General features: G+C 41.7%; 1 protein-coding gene across 1 annotated transcript in view; it reads left to right on the plus strand.

Annotated features, from left to right (window-relative positions):
• Positions 1-18,159, plus strand: part of CEP290 (centrosomal protein 290) — a 361,160-nt gene extending 343,001 nt beyond the window's left edge. The window contains exons 51-53 of the mRNA XM_069764386.1: positions 6,047-6,126; positions 15,521-15,627; positions 17,180-18,159. Coding sequence (XP_069620487.1) covers positions 6,047-6,126; positions 15,521-15,627; positions 17,180-17,356 — 364 coding nt within the window. The 3' untranslated portion in view covers positions 17,357-18,159. The remainder of the gene's footprint in view (positions 1-6,046; positions 6,127-15,520; positions 15,628-17,179) is intronic.
• Positions 18,160-18,523: the final 364 nt, after the last annotated feature.

The raw sequence follows: 18,523 nt of genomic DNA on the forward strand, positions 1-18,523 counted from the left end.
CGAGGCTAAGTACTTCCTTTTTCTAACCATAGTCTCATGTAGGGTGAGCTGGACTGGAGAGCTGGAGATCGTGGAACTAGCGGGGGTGCCGGTGGACATGGCAGACTGAGAGACGGTGGGAGATGGTATTGTTGCCGCCGGTGCCCTAGATGCAGTGTTTCCTACTACGAAACTGGTGATTCCCTGACCCTGACTTCTTTGGCCTGGCAAAGAAACCTGCACAGATACTGCAGGTGGTGCAGAAAATGGTGGCCCTACACTGCCGGAAGGGATGTTGCATTGATGACTAGCTTCATTGGCCGAGGGTGCTACAACCTTAAGGGACGTTTGGTAGTTAGTCCAAGCTTGCAAATGCATGGTGGTTAAATGTCTATGCATGCAACTTGTATTGAGACTTTTCAGATTCTGCCCTCTGCTTAAGGTAGTTGAACATTTTTGACAGATGACTTTGCACTGATCAATTGGATGTTGTTTAAAAAAATGCCAGACTGCACTCTTTCTAGCATCGGATACCTTTTCAGGCATTGCAGACTGAGCTTTAACCGGATGGCCACGCTGTCCTCCAACAGGTTTTGACTTTGCCACGCGTTTTGGGCAAGATACGGGCCCGGCAGATGGAACCTGTTGCGATGTTGATGCCTGCTGCGGCCCCTCCTCCTCCGCTTCAGAACTGCTGCCGCCTGCACCCTGTTCCCCCAATGGCTGCCAATCGGGGTCAAGAACTGGGTCATCTATTACCTCTTCTTGTAGCTCGTGTGCAACTTCGTCTGTGTCACCTTGTCGGTCGGTGGTATAGCGTTCGTGATGGGGCAACATAGTCTCATCAGGGTCTGATTCTTGATCATTACCCTGCGAGGGCAATGTTGTGGTCTGAGTCAAAGGACCAGCATAGTAGTCTGGCTGTGGCTGTGCATCAGTGCACTCCATGTCAGATTCAACTTGTAATGGGCATGGACTGTTAACTGCTTCACTTTCTAAGCCAGGGACGGTATGTGTAAAGAGCTCCATGGAGTAACCCGTTGTGTCGCCTGCTGCATTCTTCTCTGTTGTTGTTTTTGCTGAAGAGGACAAGGAAGCGACTTGTCCCTGACCGTGAACATCCACTAACGACGCGCTGCTTTTACTTTTACCAGTTTCACGAGAGGAGGCAAAAGAGCTAGAGGCTGAGTCAGCAAGATAAGCCAAAACTTGCTCTTGCTGCTCCGGCTTTAAAAGCGGTTTTCCTACTCCCAGAAAAGGGAGCGTTCGAGGCCTTGTGTAGCCAGACGACGAACCTGGCTCCACAGCTCCAGACTTAGGTGCAATATTTTTTTTCCCACGACCACCTGATGCTCCACCACTACCACTACCCTCATTACCAGCTGACAATGAACGCCCCCGGCCACGACCTCTTCCACCAGACTTCCTCATTGTTTTAAAAACGTTACCAAACTAACGGTATTTGTTGCTGTCACACAACTTACACGGTGAGCTATAACTTCAGTATGATTTAGCTACCCCTTTACAGGTGGGTGAGACCACAACGAAAATCAGGCACAATGTTACACACTCTGTTGTTGGTGGCAACAAATGAGAGAGATGCCACACACGCAGGAATGTCACTGAAGCGCAAATGTAAATATTAATCTCCCACTGATTTGTTTTTGTTTTTTTAACAGGGAGACTTTAGAAAAAAAAAAATAATAAAAAAAAATGATTGTTTTTGTAAGGAAGAATTTATAAACCAAATAAAATGAAATGATTGTTTCAGGGAGAATTTAGAAAACAAATTTAAAAAAAATAGGCTTTCTATGGCCCACTGAGTGAGAGAGGACGCACACAGGAGTCAGGAGTGGCACACAAGCCCAGAGGCCAATATTTATCTCCCACTGATTGATTTAGTGATTTTTTTCAGGTAGATTTTGTAACCCAAATCAAGCAAAAAAATAAATAGGCTTTCTATGGCCCACAATTGGAGAGAGAGAGAGAGAGATGGCACACCCAGGAGTCAAGACTGGCACACAAGCAGAAAGGGCAATATTAATCTCCCACTGATTTGATTTTTTTTTTTTTTTCAGGGTGACTTTAGAAAAAAAAATACAAAAAAATGAATTTTTCAGGAAGAATTTAGAAATAAAATAAAATGATTGTTTCAGGGAGAATTTAGAAAACAAATAAAACAAAAAATAGGCTTTCTAGGGCCCACTGAGTGAGAGAGGACGCACACAGGAGTCAGGAGTGGCACACAAGCCCAGAGGCCAATATTTATCTCCCACTGATTGATTTAGTGATTTTTTTCAGGTAGATTTTGGAACCCAAATCAACCCAAAAAATAAATAGGCTTTCTATGGCCCACTATTTGTGAAAGAGATGGCACGCTCAGGACTGGCACACAAGCCCAGAGGCCAATATTAATCTCCCACTTTTTTTTTCTTCTCCAGGGAAAATTTATAAACCCAATAAAAAAAATAATAAATAGGCTTTCTATGGCCCACTATCTGAGAGAGAGAGATGGCACGCTTAGGACTGGCACACAAGCCCAAAGGCCAATATTAATCTCCCACTGATTGATTTATTGATTTTTTCAGGTAGAATTTAGAACCCAAATCAAGCAAAAAAATAAATAGGCTTTCTATGGCCCACTGAGTGAGAGATGGCACACACAGGAGTAAGGAGTGGCACACAAGCCCTGAGGCCAATATTTTTCTCCCACTGATTGATGTAGTGATTTTTTCAGGTAGATTTTAGAACCCAAATCAAGCAAAAAAATAAATAGGCTTTCTATGGCCCACTGAGTGAGAGATGACACAGACATGGATGGCACTCTAGCAGAAATGCCAATCTTAATCTCCCACAAAAAAAAAAAAAAAAAGGAACTGTCCTTCAATTACTATCTCCCTGCAGTAATCTCAGCCAGGTATGGCAGGCAGCAATAAGGAGTGGACTGATGCACAAATTAAATAAAAAGTGTGGACAAACAAACAAGATAGCTGTGCAGAAAGGAAGGAACAAGAGGATTTGTGCTTTGAAAAAAGCAGTTGGTTTGCACAGCGGCGTACACACAGCAATGCAGCTATCAGGGAGCCTTCTAGGGCAGCCCAGTGAGCTACAGCGCTGAGGAAAAAAAAAAAATGTAGCTTCCACTATCCCTGCACACCGAAGGTGGTGTTGGGCAGTGGAAATCGCTACAGCACAAGCGGTTTGGTGGTTAATGGACCCTGCCTAACGCTATCCCTGCTTCTGACGAAGCGGCAGCAACCTCTCCCTAAGCTCAGATCAGCAGCAGTAACATGGCGGTCGGCGGGAACGCCCCTTTATAGCCCCTGTGACGCCGCGGACAGCAAGCCAATCACTGCAATGCCCTTCTCTAAGATGGTGAGGACCAGGACCTATGTCATCACGCTGCCCACACTCTGCGTTTACCTTCATTGGCTGAGAATTGGCGCTTTTCGCGTCATTGAAACGCGACTTTGGCGCGAAAGTCGCGTACCGCATGGCCGACCCCGCACAGGGGTCGGATCGGGTTTCATGAAACCCGACTTTGCCAAAAGTCGGCGACTTTTGAAAATGAACGACCCGTTTCGCTCAACCCTATTCCACACTACTAATGTCAGTAGTGTGTCTATGCAAAATTTGGCCGTTCTAGCTAGTAAATTAAAGGGTTAAATGGCGGAAAAAATTGGCGTGGGCTCCCGCACAATTTTCTCCGCCAGAGTAGTAAAGCCAGTGACTGAGGGCAGATATTAATAGCCTGGAGAGGGTCCATGGTTATTGGCCCCCCCCCCCCCTGGCTAAAAACACCTGCCCCCAGCCACCCCAGAAAAGGCACATCTGGAAGATGCGCCTATTCTGGCACTTGGCCACTCTCTTCCCATTCCCGTGTAGCGGTGGGATATGGGGTAATGAAGGGTTAATGCCACCTTGCTATTGTAAGGGGACATTAAGCCAAATTAATAATGGAGAGGCGTCAATTCTGACACCTATCCATTATTAATCCAATACTAGTAAAGGGTTAAAAAAAACACATACACATTATTAAAAATTAATTTAATGAAAAAATCACAAAGGTTGTTGTATTAATTTATTCTACTCTCAATCCACTCACTGAAGACCCTCGATCTGTAAATAAAAAAAAAATAATAAACCAACAATATACATACCTTCCGAGGATCTGTCACGTCCAACGATGTAAATCCATCTGAAGGGGTTAAAATATTTTGCAGCCACGAGCTTTGCTAATGCAACGTTGCTCATGTCTGCAAAACCCCGGAGAATGTAGGTAAAGTAGGTCATTGACCTATATTTACCTGCATTTGCAGTGAGGCGCCCTCTGCTGGTTGTCCTCATATGAACTCGAGCCAGGGAGCTTTCTAGGAAAGTTCCCACGATCTAGGAACAGCCAGCAGAGGGCGCCTCACCGCAAATGCAGGTAAATATAAGTCAATGACCTACTTTACCTACATTCTCCGGGGTTTTGCAGACATGAGCAATGTTGCATTAGCAAAGCTCGTGGCTGCAAAATATTTTAACCCCTTCAGATGGATTTACATCGTTGGATGTGACAGATCCTCGGAAGGTATGTATATTGTTGGTTTATTTTTTTTTTTTTTTATTTACAGATCGAGGGTCTTCAGTGAGTGGATTGAGAGTAGAATAAATTAATACAACAACCTTTGTGATTTTTTCATTAAATTAATTTTTAATGTGTGTGTGTTTTTTTAAACCCTTTACTAGTATTGGATTAATAATGGATAGGTGTCATAATTGACGCCTCTCCATTATTAATTTGGCTTAATGTCACCTTACAATAGCAAGGTGGCATTAACCCTTCATTACCCCATATCCCACCGCTACACGGGAATGGGAAGAGAGTGGCCAAGTGCCAGAATAGGCGCATCTTCCAGATGTGCCTTTTCTGGGGTGGCTGGGGGCAGGTGTTTTTAGCCAGGGGGGGGGGCAATAACCATGGACCCTCTCCAGGCTATTAATATCTGCCCTCAGTCACTGGCTTTACTACTCTGGCGGAGAAAATTGTGCGGGAGCCCACGCCAATTTTTTCCGCCATTTAACCCTTTAATTTACTAGCTAGAATGGCCAAATTTTGCATAGACACACTACTGACATTAGTAGTGTGGAATATGCAAAAAAAATGGGGATATGAGATGGTTTACTGTATGTAAACCATGTCTCATATCATGTCGGGTTTAGGAAGGAGATAGCAAAAGCCGGTAATTGAATTACCGGCTTTCTGCTATATCGCGCTGGATGAGATATTAATATATATATACATATATGTGTCTCACTGACATATATATATATATATATATATATATATACCTATTCTATGTGTACACATTTATTCTACCTATTCTACTGTAAGCTGTCAGTGTGATTTTACTGTACACCGCACTGAATTACCGGCTTTTCTCTCTAACAGCGCTGCGTATTCCTCGCAAGTCACACTGCTGGTCCGTGTGTAATCCGTATTTTTGGGGCTTCCATAGACTTTCATTGATGTTTTATTTGCGCAATACGGTGACAAACGCAGCATGCTGCGATTTTCTACGGCCGTAGAAAGCCGTATAATACTGATCAGGAAAATACGGCAGATAGGAGCAGGGGCATAGAGAATAATTGTGCCGTATTTTATGCGAGTTTTACGGACGTAGTTTCTGCGCTCTTACGTCCGTAAAACTCGCTAGTGTGAGGCCGGCCTCACCCTGTAAGATCGCTTTCAACGCCCCCTTCCAAGAGTGTGAAGCATCAGTGCCTCTCTCCTGCACTCTGCACAGAGATCAATACTTTGTAGTAGGCCACGTGCACACGTTCACTATTTGGTCAGTATTTTACCTCAGTATTTGTAAGCCAAAACCAGGAGAGGAACAATCAGAGGAAAAGTATAATAGAAACATTTGCACCACTTCTGCATTTATCACCCACTCCTGGTTTTGGCTTACAGATACTGACCAAATACTGAGCATGTGACGTGGCCTCAAAGTCATCATTGATTTCATTTGAATTGGGCCTGGCTTTATTTGGTATAATATCAATATGCCGTGTGTTTCAGGCTGACCAATAATCGCTTAGAAAATGAAAAGGCGGAGTTGCTTCACCAGCTACAAGTATACAAACAATCTGCTACATTTGGTATGTATTATTAGTAATTTGTCCCTATATGTATAACCTTATATAACCATATGTAATTGAGACAAAATATTGCAATTTTAAAAAAAAAAAACCTGCCTCATAAATATTTATTTTTCTCACTTCTCTAACTCCATTAATTCCACAGCGCTTTACAGACACTTTAACCCCTTAACCCCGGAGCTTTTTTCAGTTTTTAGTTTTTCACTCCCCTCCTTGGCCATAACTTTTTTATTCTTTTCATCAATATGGCCATGTGAGGGCTTAGTTTTTGCGGGACTAGTTGTACTTTTGAATTACACCATTGGTTTTACCATGTTGTGTACTAGAAAACGGGAAAAAAATTTACAATCCCATACTTGTTTTTTGTTTGGCTTTTTTGCTAGGTTCAATAAGGCTGCGGTCACACTAGCAGTATTTGGTCAGTATTTTACATCAGTATTTGTAAGCCAAAACCAGAAGTGGGTGATAAATCCAGAAGTGGTGACATGTTTCTATTATACTTTTCCTCTATTTGTTCCACTCCTGGTTTTAGCTTACAAATACTGATGTGAAATACTGATCGTGTGACGGCAGCCTAAATGCTAAAACAGACCCACCATTTTGATTCTCCAGGTCATTACGAGTTCATGGACACCTAACATGTCTAGGTTATTTTTTATCTAAGTAGTGAAAAAAAATTCAAAACTTTGCTAATAAAAAAAGTGCATTTTCTGTTCACTGTAGCGTCTCCATTTTTCGTGATCGCGGGTTGGGTGAGGGCTTATTTTTTGCGTGCCAAGCTGACATTTTTAATGATACCATGTTGATGCAGATACGTTCTTTTGATCGCCCATTATTTCATTTTAATGCAATGTCGCAGCGACCAAAAAACATAATTCTGGCGTTTTGATTTTTTTCTTGCTATGCCATTTAGCGATCAGGTTAATCTTTTTTTTTATTGATAGATTGGGCGATTCTGAAAACGGCGATACCAAATATGTGTAGGTTTGATTTTTATTTTATTTTGAATGGGCGAAAGGGGGGTGATTTAACCCCTTTCTGCCATTAGACGTACTATTTCGTCCATGTGGGGTGGGCTTTACTTCCCACGGACGGAATAGTACGTCATAGGCGATCGGCCGCGCTCACGGGGGGAGTGCGGCCGATCGCGGCCGGGTGTCAGCTGCTTATCGCAGCTGACATCTGGCACTATGTGCCAGGAGCGGTCACGGACCGCCCCCGGCACATTAACCCCCGGCACACCGCGATCAAACATGATCGCGATGTGCCGGCAGTGCAGGGAAGCATCGCGCAGGGAGGAGGCTCCCTGCGGGCTTCCCTGAGACCCCCGCAGCAACGCGATGTGCTCGCGTTGCTCCGGGGGTCTCCTACCTCCTTCCTGCAGCAAGTCCCGGATCCAAGATGGCTGCGGATCCGGGTCCTGCAGGGAGGGAGGTGGCTTACCAAGTGCCTGCTCAGAGCAGGCACTTGGTAACGCTGCAGCGCTCTGAGACAGATCGGTGATCTGTCAGAGTGCTGTGCAAACTGGCAGATCACGGATCTGTATTGTCCCCCCCGGGACAAAGTAAAAAAGTAAAAAAAAAATGTTTACAAATGTGTAAAAAAAAAAAAAAAAAAATCCTAAATAATGAAAAAAAAAAAAAAAATTATTATTCCCATAAATACATTTCTTTATCTAAATAAAAAAAAACAAACAATAAAAGTACACATATTTAGTATCGCCGCGTCCGTAACGACCCGACCTATAAAACTGTCCCACTAGTTAACCCCTTTAGTAAACACCGTAAGAAAAAAAAAAAAAACGAGACAAAAAACAACGCTTTATTATCATGCCGCCGAACAAAAAGTGGAATAACACGCGATCAAAAAGACGGATATAAATAACCATGGTACCGCTGAAAGCGTCATCTTGTCCCGCAAAAAACGAGCCTCCATACAGCAACATCAGCAAAAAAATAAGAAAGTTATAGTCCTCAGAATAAAGCGATGCAAAAATAATTATTTTTTCTATAAAATAGTTTTTATCGTATAAAGGCGCCAAAACATAAAAAAATGATATAAATGAGGTATCGCTGTAATCGTACTGACCCGAAGAATAAAACTGCTTTATCAATTTTACCAAACGCGGAACGGTATAAACGCCTTCCCCAAAAGAAATTCATGAATAGCTGGTTTTTGGTAATTCTGCCTCACAAAAATCGGAATAAAAAGCGATCAAAAAATGTCACGTGCCCGAAAATGTTACCAATAAAAACGTCAACTCGTCCCGCAAAAAACAAGACCTCACATGACTCTGTGGACTCAAATATTGAAAAATTATAGCTCTCAAAATGTGGTAACGCAAAAAATATTTTTTGCAATAAAAAGCGTCTTTCAGTGTGTGACGGCTGCCAATCATAAAAATCCGCTAAAAAACCCGCTATAAAAGTAAATCAAACCCCCCTTCATCACCCCCTTAGTTAGAGAAAAATAAAAAAATTAAAAAAATGTATTTATTTCCATTTTCACATTAGGGTTAGGGTTAGGGTTAGGGCTAGGGTTAGGGTTAGGGCTACAGTTAGGGTTAAGGCTACAGTTAGGGTTGGGGCTAAAGTTAGGGGTAGGGTTTGGATTACATTTGCGTTTGGGATTAGGGTTAGGGGTGTGTCTGGGTTAGAGGTGTGGTTAGGGTTACCGTTTGGATTAGGGTTTCAGTTATAATTGGGGGGTTTCCACTGTTTAGACACATCAGGGGCTCTCCAAACGTGACATGGCGTCCGATCTCAATTCCAGCCAATTCTGCGTTGAAAAAGTAAAACAGTGCTCCTTCCCTTCCGAGCTCTCCCGTGTGTCCAAACAGGAGTTTACCCCAACATATGGGATATCAGCGTACTCAGGACAAATTGGACAACAACTTTTGGGGTCCAATTTCTCCTGTTACCCTTGGGAAAATACAAAACTGGGGGCTAAAAAATAATTTTTGTGGGAAAAAAAAAAGATTTTTTATTTTCACGGCTCTGCGTTATAAACTGTAGTAAAACACTTGGGGGCTCAAAGTTCTCACAGCACATCCAGATAAGTTCGTGGGGGGGTATAGTTTCCAATATTGGGTCACTTGTGGGGGGTTTCTACTGTTTAGGTACATTAGGGGCTCTGCAAACGCAATGTGACGCCTGCAGACCATTCCATCTAAGTCTGCATTCCAAATGGCGCTCCTTCCCTTCGAGCCCTCCCATGCGCCCAAACGGTGGTTCCCCCCCCCCACATATGGGGCATCAGCGCACTCAGGACAAATTGGACAACTTTTGGGGTCCAATTTCTCCTGTTACCCTCGAGAAAATACAAAACTGGGGACTAAAAAATAATTTGTGGGAAAAAATTTTTGTTTTATTTTTACGGCTCTGCATTATAAACTTCTGTGAAGCTCTTGGTGGGTCAAAGTGCTCACCACACATCTAGATAAGTTCCTTAGGGGGTCTACTTTCCAAAATGGTGTCACTTGTGGGGGGTTTCAATGTTTAGGCACATCAGTGGCTCTCCAAACGCAACATGGCGCCCCAGCTCAATTCCAGTCAATTTTGCATTGAGAAGTCAAATGGCGCTCCTTCGCTTCCAAGCTCTGTCATGCGCCCAAACAGTGGTTTAGCTCCACTTATGGGGTATCGGCGTACTCAGGACAAATTGTACAACAAGGTTTGGGGTCCATTTTCTCCTGTTGCCCTTGGTAAAATAAAACAAATTGGAGCTGAAGTAAATTTTTTGTGAAAAAAAGTTAAATGTTCATTTTTATTTAAACATTCCAAAAATTCCTGTGAAACACCTGAAGGGTTAATAAACTTCTTGAATGTGGTTTTGAGAACCTTGAGGGGTGCAGTTTTTAGAATGGTGTCACACTTGGGTATTTTCTATCATATAGACCCCTCAAAATGACTTCAAATGAGATGTGGTCCCTAAAATAAAATGGTGTTGTAAAAATGAGAAATTGCTGGTCAACTTTTAACCCTTATAACTCCCTAACAAAAAAAAATTTTGGTTCCAAAATTGTGCTGATGTAAAGTAGACATGTGGGAAATGTTAATTATTAAGTATTTTGTGTGACATATCTCTGTGATTTAATTGCATAAAAATTAAAAGTTGGAAAATTGCGAAATTTTCGCCATATTTCCGTTTTTTTCACAAATAAACGCAGGTAATATCAAAGAAATTTTACCACTATCATGAAGTACAATATGTCTCGAGAAAACAATGTCAGAATCACCGGGATCCGTTGAAGCGTTCCAGAGTTATAACCTCATAAAGGGACAGTGGTCAGAATTGTAAAAATTGGCCCGGTCCATAACGTGCAAACCACCCTTGGGGGTAAAGGGGTTAAACTTATATTTATTTATTTTTTCACATTTTTAAAAACACTTTTTTTTTTTGTTTTTACTCCATGAGAGGCTAGAAGCTGCTACACCTTTATCGGCTCTGCTACATAGGAGCGAAGCTCAGATCGCCCCTATGTAGCTGAATTACAGCATTGCTATGGGCGCTGACCACAGGGTGGCGCTCATAGCAATCTGGCATCAACAACCATAGAGGCCTCAAGGAGACCTCTGGTTGTCATGCCGACGCACCGATGACCCCCGATCATGTGACTGGGGTCACCGATGCGCATTTCCAGCCAGATGCGCTTGTTAATTTAACTAGCTAATAGGCGCGGGTGGATCGCGATTGCACCCGCGCTTATTGCACGCACATGTCAGCTGTTCAAAACAGAGTGTCTCCATTTTTCTGCTCGGGTGAGGGCTTATTTTTTGCGTGCCGAGCTGACGTTTTTAGTGATACCATTTTTGATACGATCTTTTGATCATCCGTTATTGCATTTCAATGTAATGTCGTAGTGACCAAACAAACTTAATTCTGGAGTTTAGACTTTTTTTTCCTCACTACGCCGTTTAGCGATCAGGTTAATCTTTTTTTTTTTTATTGAAAAAAGCAATTCTGAACACGGCGATACCAAATATATGTAGGTTTGATTTTATTTTGAATGGGGAGATTTGAACTTTTATATTTTTTTTTATATTTTTAAAAACTTTTTTTTACTTATGGCATGCTTCAATAGTCTCCATTGGAGACTAGAAGCTGCCACAACCCGATCGCCTCTATATAGCAGATTTACTCACTTACTTGCTATGAGCGCCGTTCACTGGGGGGTGCTCACAGCAAGCTGGCACTGACAACCATAGAGGTCTCCAGACCTCAGGTTGTCATGCCAACACACAGGTGACCCTCGATCATGTGACGGGGGGTTATCGGTGTGCATATTTCCAGCACGATTTAAATGCCGCTGTAAGTTTGACAATGGTATTTAACTGGTTAATACCCGCGGCTATTGCAGTCACTTGTTCAAAACAGCTGAAAGGTCCACGGAAAGATGCGGGCTCCCCGCCGGAGCCCTTATCAAATTGAGGGAGTCCAACATCGGCGTTCTATTGTGCCCGATGTCGGAAAGGGGTTAAAATTAACCTACCCTTAAAATTATAGACTGTACATTCTGTGTCAGTGGGCAAACTTACAAAATCAGCGAGGGATCAAATACTTATTTCCCCCACTGTATTCCAGGTCATTGAACGCTGTAAAAACAAGCAAAAAACAATGGCAGAATTCAGTTTCATTCCCCAATTCATAACACTTGTAATTTTTCCCCTTGTTTCACGACATTATATGGTAAAATTAATGGTATCATTCAAAAATATTACTGGTACTGCCAAAAACAAGCCCTCATACATCTGTGTCGACTGATAAATTAACCCCTTTACCCACAAGGGTGGTTTGCACGTTAATGACCAGACCAATTTTTACATTTCTGACCACTGTCCCTTTATGAGATTTTAACTCTGGAACGCTTCAACCGATTTTGACGATTCTGACATTGTTTTCTCGTGACATATTGTACTTCATGATAGTGGTAAAATTTCTTCGATATAACTTGCGTTTATTTGTGAAAAAAACGGAAATTTGGGGAAAATTTAGCAATTTTCCAACTTTGAATTTTTATGCCCTTAAATCATAGAGATATGTCACACAAAATACTTAATAAGTAACATTTCCCACATGTCTACTTTACATCAGCACAATTTTGGAACCAAAATTTTTTTTGTTAGGGAGTTATAAGGGTTAAAAGTTGACCAGCAATTTCTCATTTTTACAACACCAATATTTTTAGGGACCACATCACATTTTTGAAGTAATTTTGAGGGGTCTATATGATAGAAAATAACCAAGTGTGACACCATTCTAAAAACTGCACCCCTCAAGGTGCTCAAAACCACATTCAAGAAGTTTATTAACCCTTCAGGTGTTTTACAGGAATTTTTGGAATGTTTAAAAAAAAAATTAACTTTTAACTTTTTTTCACAAAAAATTTACTTCAGCTCCAATTTGTTTTATTTTCCCAAGGGTAAGAGAAGAAATTGGACCCCAAAAGTTTTTGTGCCAGTTGTTTTGAGTACGCCGATACCCCACATATGGGGGTAAGCCACTGTTTGGGCGCATGGCAGAGCTCAGAAGGGAAGGAGCGCCGTTTGACTTTTCAATGCAAAATTGACTGGAATTGAGATGGGACGCCATGTTGCGTTTGGAGAGCCCCTGATGTGCCTAAACATTGAAACCCCCCACAAGTGACACCATTTTGGAAAGTAGACCCCCTAAGGAACTTATCTAGATGTGTGGTGAGCACTTTAACCCACCAAGTGCTTCACAGAAGTTTATGATGCAGAGCCGTAAAAATAAATCATATTTTTTCACAAATATGATCTTTTCGCCCCCAATTTTTTTATTTTCCCAAGGGTAAGAGAAGAAATTGGACCCCAAAAGTTGTTGTGCCATTTGTCCTGAGTATCCCGATACCCCACATGTGGGGGTAAACCACTGTTTGGGCGCATGGCAGAGCTCGGAAGCGAAGGAGTGCCATTTGACTTTTCAATGCAAAATTGACTGGAATTGAGATGGAACGCCATGTTGCGTTTGGAGAGCCACTGATGTGCCTAAACATTGAAACCCCCCACAAGAGACACCATTTTGGGAAGTAGACCCCCTAAGGAACTAATCTAGCTGTGTTTTGACAGCTTTGAACCCCCAAGTGTTTCACTAGTTTATAATGCAGAGCTGTGAAAATAAATATTTTTTTTTCCCAAATTGTTTTTTAGCCCCCAGTTTTGTATTTTCCCAAGGGTAACAGGAGACATTGCAGACTTAGATGGATTGGTCTGCAGGCGTCACGATACATGTGCAGAGCCCCTGATGCACCTAAACAGAAGAAACCCCCCACAAGTGACACCATTTTGGAAACTTGACCCCCTAAAGAACTTATCTAGATGTGTTTTGACAGCTTTGAACCCCCAAGTGTTTCACTACAGTTTATAACGCAGTCGTGAAAATAAAAATTATTATTTTTTTTTTTTCCACAAATGTTTTTTTTAGCCCCCAAATTTTTATTTTCCCAAGGGTAACAAGAGAAATTGGACCCCAATAGTTGTTGTCCAATTTGTCCTGAGTATGCTGATACCCCATATGTTGGGGTAAACCCCTGTTTGGGCACACGGGAGAGCTCGGAAGGGAAGGAGCACTGTTTTACTTTTTCAACGCAGAATTGGCTGGAATTGAGATCGGACGCCATGTCGCGTTTGGAGAGCCCCTGATGTGCCTAAACAGTGGAAACCCCCAATTCTAACTGAAACCTTATCCCAAACACACCCCTAACCCTAATCCCAACCATAGCCCTAACCACACCCCTAACCCTAATCCCAACCGTAAATGTAATTGAAACCCTAACTTTAGCCCCAGCCCCAACCCTGGCCCTAACCCTAATAGGAAAATGGAAATAAATACATTTTTTTTATTTTTTTATGTTTCCCTAACCAAGGGGGTGATGAAGGGGGGTTTGATTTACTTTTATAGCAGGTTTTCTAGCAGATTTTTATGATTGGCAGCCGTCACGACCTAAAAGACGCTTTTTATTGCAAAAAATATTTTTTGCGTTACCACATTTTGAGAGCTATAATTTTTCCATATTTTGGTCCACAGAGTCATGTGAGGTCTTGTTTTTTGCGGGACGAGTTGACGTTTTTATTGGTAATATTTTCGGGCACGTGACATTTTTTGATCGCTTTTTATTCCGATTTTTGTGAGGCAGAATGACCAAAAACCAGCTATTCATGAATTTCTTTTGGGGGAGGCGTTTATACCCTTCCACGTTTGGTAAAATGGATAAAGCAGTTTTATTCTTCGGGTCAGTACGATTACAGCGACACCTCATTTATGTCATTTTTTTTATGTTTTGGCGCTTTTATACGATAAAAACTTTTATAGAAAAAATAATTATTTTTGCATCGCTTTCTCAGGACTATAGCTTTTTTATTTTTTCGCTGATGATGCTGTATGGCAGCTCGTTTTTTGCGGGACCAGATGACGTTTTCAGCGGTACCATGGTTATTTATATCCGTCTTTTTGATCGCGTGTTATTCCACTTTTTGTTCGGCGGTATGATAATAAAGCGTTTTTTGCCTATTTTTTTTTACGGTGTTCAGTGAAGCGGTTAACTGGTGGGACAGTTTTATAGGTCGGGTCGTTACGGACGCGGCGATACTAAATATGTGTACTTTTGTTTTGTTTTTTTTATTTAGATGAAGAAGTGTATTTATGGGAACAATATTTTTTGTTTTCTTTAGGAATTTATTTATTTATTTATTTTTACACATCTAAAAAATTTTTTTTTTTTTTGACTTTGTCCCAGGGGGGTACATCACTGTATAGTGACAGATCGCTGATCTGACACTTTGCAGAGCACTGTGTCAGATCAGCGATCTGCCGTGCCCTGCTGCAGGCTTACAGGAGCCTGCTCTGGACCCGGAAGTACTCCCTGCAGGACCCAGAAGTAGCCCTGCAGCCATTTTGGATCCGGGGCCTGCAGGGAGGAGACGCTCGGTACAAGGTGAGCACATTGCCTTGTACCGATCGTCTCAGGGAAGCACGCAGGGAGCCCCCTCCCTGCGCAATGCTTCCCTATACCACCGGCACACTGCAATCATGTTTGATCGCGGTGTGCCGGGGGTTAATGTGCCGGGCGCTCCTGGCACACAGTGCCGGATGTCAGCTGTGATAGTCAGCTGACACCGAGCCATGCTCCCCCGTGAGCGCGGCCGATCGCTCTGGACGTGCTATTCCGTCCTTGGGAAGTAAGGCCCACCCCACATGGACGGAATAATACGTCAAATGGCAGAAAGGGGTTAAAAAAAAAAAGTGGTGTGGCTCTTGAAAGAAGGCAAGGAAAAAAGTGCAAAAAAAACCCTAAAAATTCCCTTGTCCTTAAAGGTTTAGAAAGTGTTTTCTCTGGACTAGCATTACAATCATACTTTTATATATTGTCTTATAGGCTCTCAGGTTCTTGAAAATGACAGCAAATACAACAAGTTGATGGAAGAAGTAGTGGACCTTCAAACACATATTAAAACCTCTGATCTTGAGAAGCTACATTTGAAGGTAATTGCCTGGTAAAGTTCTCTTTACATGTATGTTTTAGTAAATACTTGTATTCCCCATCTTCTCTTAGAAGCCTGCAATGTAATGTTCCTCCTCCCAGAAATGCATTCGACAAGGAGGTGTTACCATTAGTGATTAGCGAATATACTCGTTACTTGAGATTTCTCGAGCACGCTCAGGGGTCCTCCGAGTATTTTTTAGTGCTCGGAGATTTAGTATTTCTTGCCGCAGCTGAATGATTTACATCTGTTAGCCAGCATAAGTACATTTGAGGATTCCCTAGCAAAAAGGCAACCCCCACATGTACTTATGCAGGCTAACAGATGTAAATCATTCAGCTGCGGCAAGAAAAACTAAATCTCCGAGAACTAAATAAAATATTCGGAGGACACCCGAGCATGCTCGAGAAATCTCGAGTAACTAGTATATTCGCTCATCACTAGTTACCATGCCTCTTTGCAAAGACTTGTGTTGCTTTCACACATTGGTGTCACGATCCATGATTCATGGGCCAGGATCAGCTATCCAAACCCAACAGCCTCTGGTCAGGAGAACGATGGCTGGTCCATGAATTGTGGTCTGAACTCAAATGGCGATATATGGATGTGTGAATCCTACACGAGGCTGAAGTCAACGTTGGTAGTCATCTGTAGTTGCAGCTAAACCTTCTGCCCACAGCTGCCATATGGGAATCCAGCCCGATTCTTTAAGCACTGATTCGACTGTGCGAAACGATTTAGGGATGCTTTAATGAGAAAAGCGTACACAATAGGGTGACCCTATTGGAGGAAAAAAAAAAACCTGAAAAAAAGGTATTCACCGTTCTAGGATAACTACCATAGAGACACAATTGCTGCTGCCAGTAGGGGGAAAGGCACTTTGAAATTAGGAGGCGCAGCTGGAGGTAACCAGTCCTTGCAGCGGTTTCAACTTTCAATGCCAAACTGGCATCTTTTTCAAGTTCAAAAATCTAACCAGTGGCGCGTTGCTTCATGAATTAAGAGTGTCTTGACTCCACCACACACCCTCATCAAATCACATTAATCATTCTAAACCTCTCCTAAACCTACCCTCTCCTAGTGTATCCTCACCCATCCCCTGCAGTCTGAGCCCTCGCGGGCAGGGTCCTCCCTCCTTATGTACCTGTGTGCCTTGTTATTTGCTCATGTTTAATGTATTTGTCTATATTTGCCCGTATTCACATGTAAAGCGCCATGGGATAAATGGCACTATAAAAATGTATAATAATAATAATCAACAAAATGAGACGCAGGTGTTACAAGTTGTGCTATATTCTTATTTGCTGTTGATAAGCCAACAATGCTCTATTTTTGTACATTTTACATTACGCCCGTGAATTCTCTCTGGTAGAGGTTTCCTCTATCTTTAGGTCCTTTTAATAGCTACCTGCTTTAGATTACTGTAGAAGTTTCTATGTCTCCTATTTGGAGTGGTAGCTTCCTAGTAATCCATACAATTTCCTCTTCACTACGTAGACTCTAGATTGACTGTACATTACTTGCGTTCTTCATATTGTTTTTCTTATTTACAGGAAGAAATCAGAAGGTTGAAGCAGGAACTAGAAAACTTTGATCCCATGTTTTTTGAAGAGATTGAGGATCTGAAATACAACTACAATGAAGAAGTTAAAAAGAATATACTACTTGAAGAAAAGCTGAAAGCCCTATCTCAGCAATTTGGTGTCCATATAGATCTTCCCACCCACTGAATGAGTTTGACAGATCCATCAGAACCTACATGACTTATTATGGTGGCATCACACATTGCAGACATAGTGGAATCCATCCTTAAATTCCATAAACTACAATGTTTAGCCACCATGATTCCCTTCTAACTTAAGGGGAAAAGAAAAAAGACTCAGCGGACTGTAACATGCTGCAGATTTCCCCACAAATTCCAAAGAACTACTATGCAGTTTTCATTCTTTAACTCCATTGCTTACCAATATCAATGAAATTATGCATGTGAATTTTGATACAAGTTTTTAGGCAAAATTCACATTGTGTGCATATAAAGGGCTTTTTCTTTATCCAATGTTAGGTACACATTAGCAGCCCATTTCATTCATCCTGCCATATCAGAGAACCCTGTGCCAGAGATAACAGGATGGCTGCCCCTCCGCAGCATGGAGATGAAGCTTGGATTTTTAAAGGATGGTCCTAGAAAAGACTTCATATCATCCTGATAGTGTTTGACACTGCACCAGAACTACATGACTTTATAAAAATTCTGCTGAACCATTAACTAGGTCCATACAGTTTCAGCAAATGTGAGCGCTTACTGCAGAGTAAAATTATATAGAGAATTGCACTTTTATTGAAGGAAATACTTTATACAATGTAGATTCAAATTCCCTTTTTCCATGCCAAATTACAGGGACAGGTTTACACTTAATGTAGTTTATTAAATCTGTAAATACAGAATGTAAACAGTTGTTTCTTTTGTGATAAAGAGCTGTACGTTTTGTAGAAAATGTAAATTCTTAATTTTCAATAAAGCTATCAAATTTGAGCAGTTGAGGCATTCTTTATCAAGTCTTAGTCCAGCACATTGTAGCTCTTACTTGTTTGTACATTCTTTACTTTCTTAAATATGCTGAGGATTTTTTTTTTCTTAAAACGTTGCAGTGTCATTCCTTCAAGAAATGTCTGAATGCAATGATAACGTTATGTGGCCCTTCTTTTTAATAGATTGTGTCTGTACCTGCACATACCGTACATGTTATGACAAGGGGAATCTTAAAACCTGGTGTTATAGCAGTTATATTTCCAGGAGGAACACATGAACGAAACAGTGTAAAGTTTAAGAGTTCACATGTTCCTTTTAAAATGTTATTGCTACTAGAAAGACATGCAAAACTTTAAAACGTGAACTT

Source organism: Ranitomeya imitator, chromosome 4, assembly GCF_032444005.1.
Source record: "Ranitomeya imitator isolate aRanImi1 chromosome 4, aRanImi1.pri, whole genome shotgun sequence".
NCBI classification, from domain to species: Eukaryota; Metazoa; Chordata; class Amphibia; order Anura; family Dendrobatidae; genus Ranitomeya; species Ranitomeya imitator.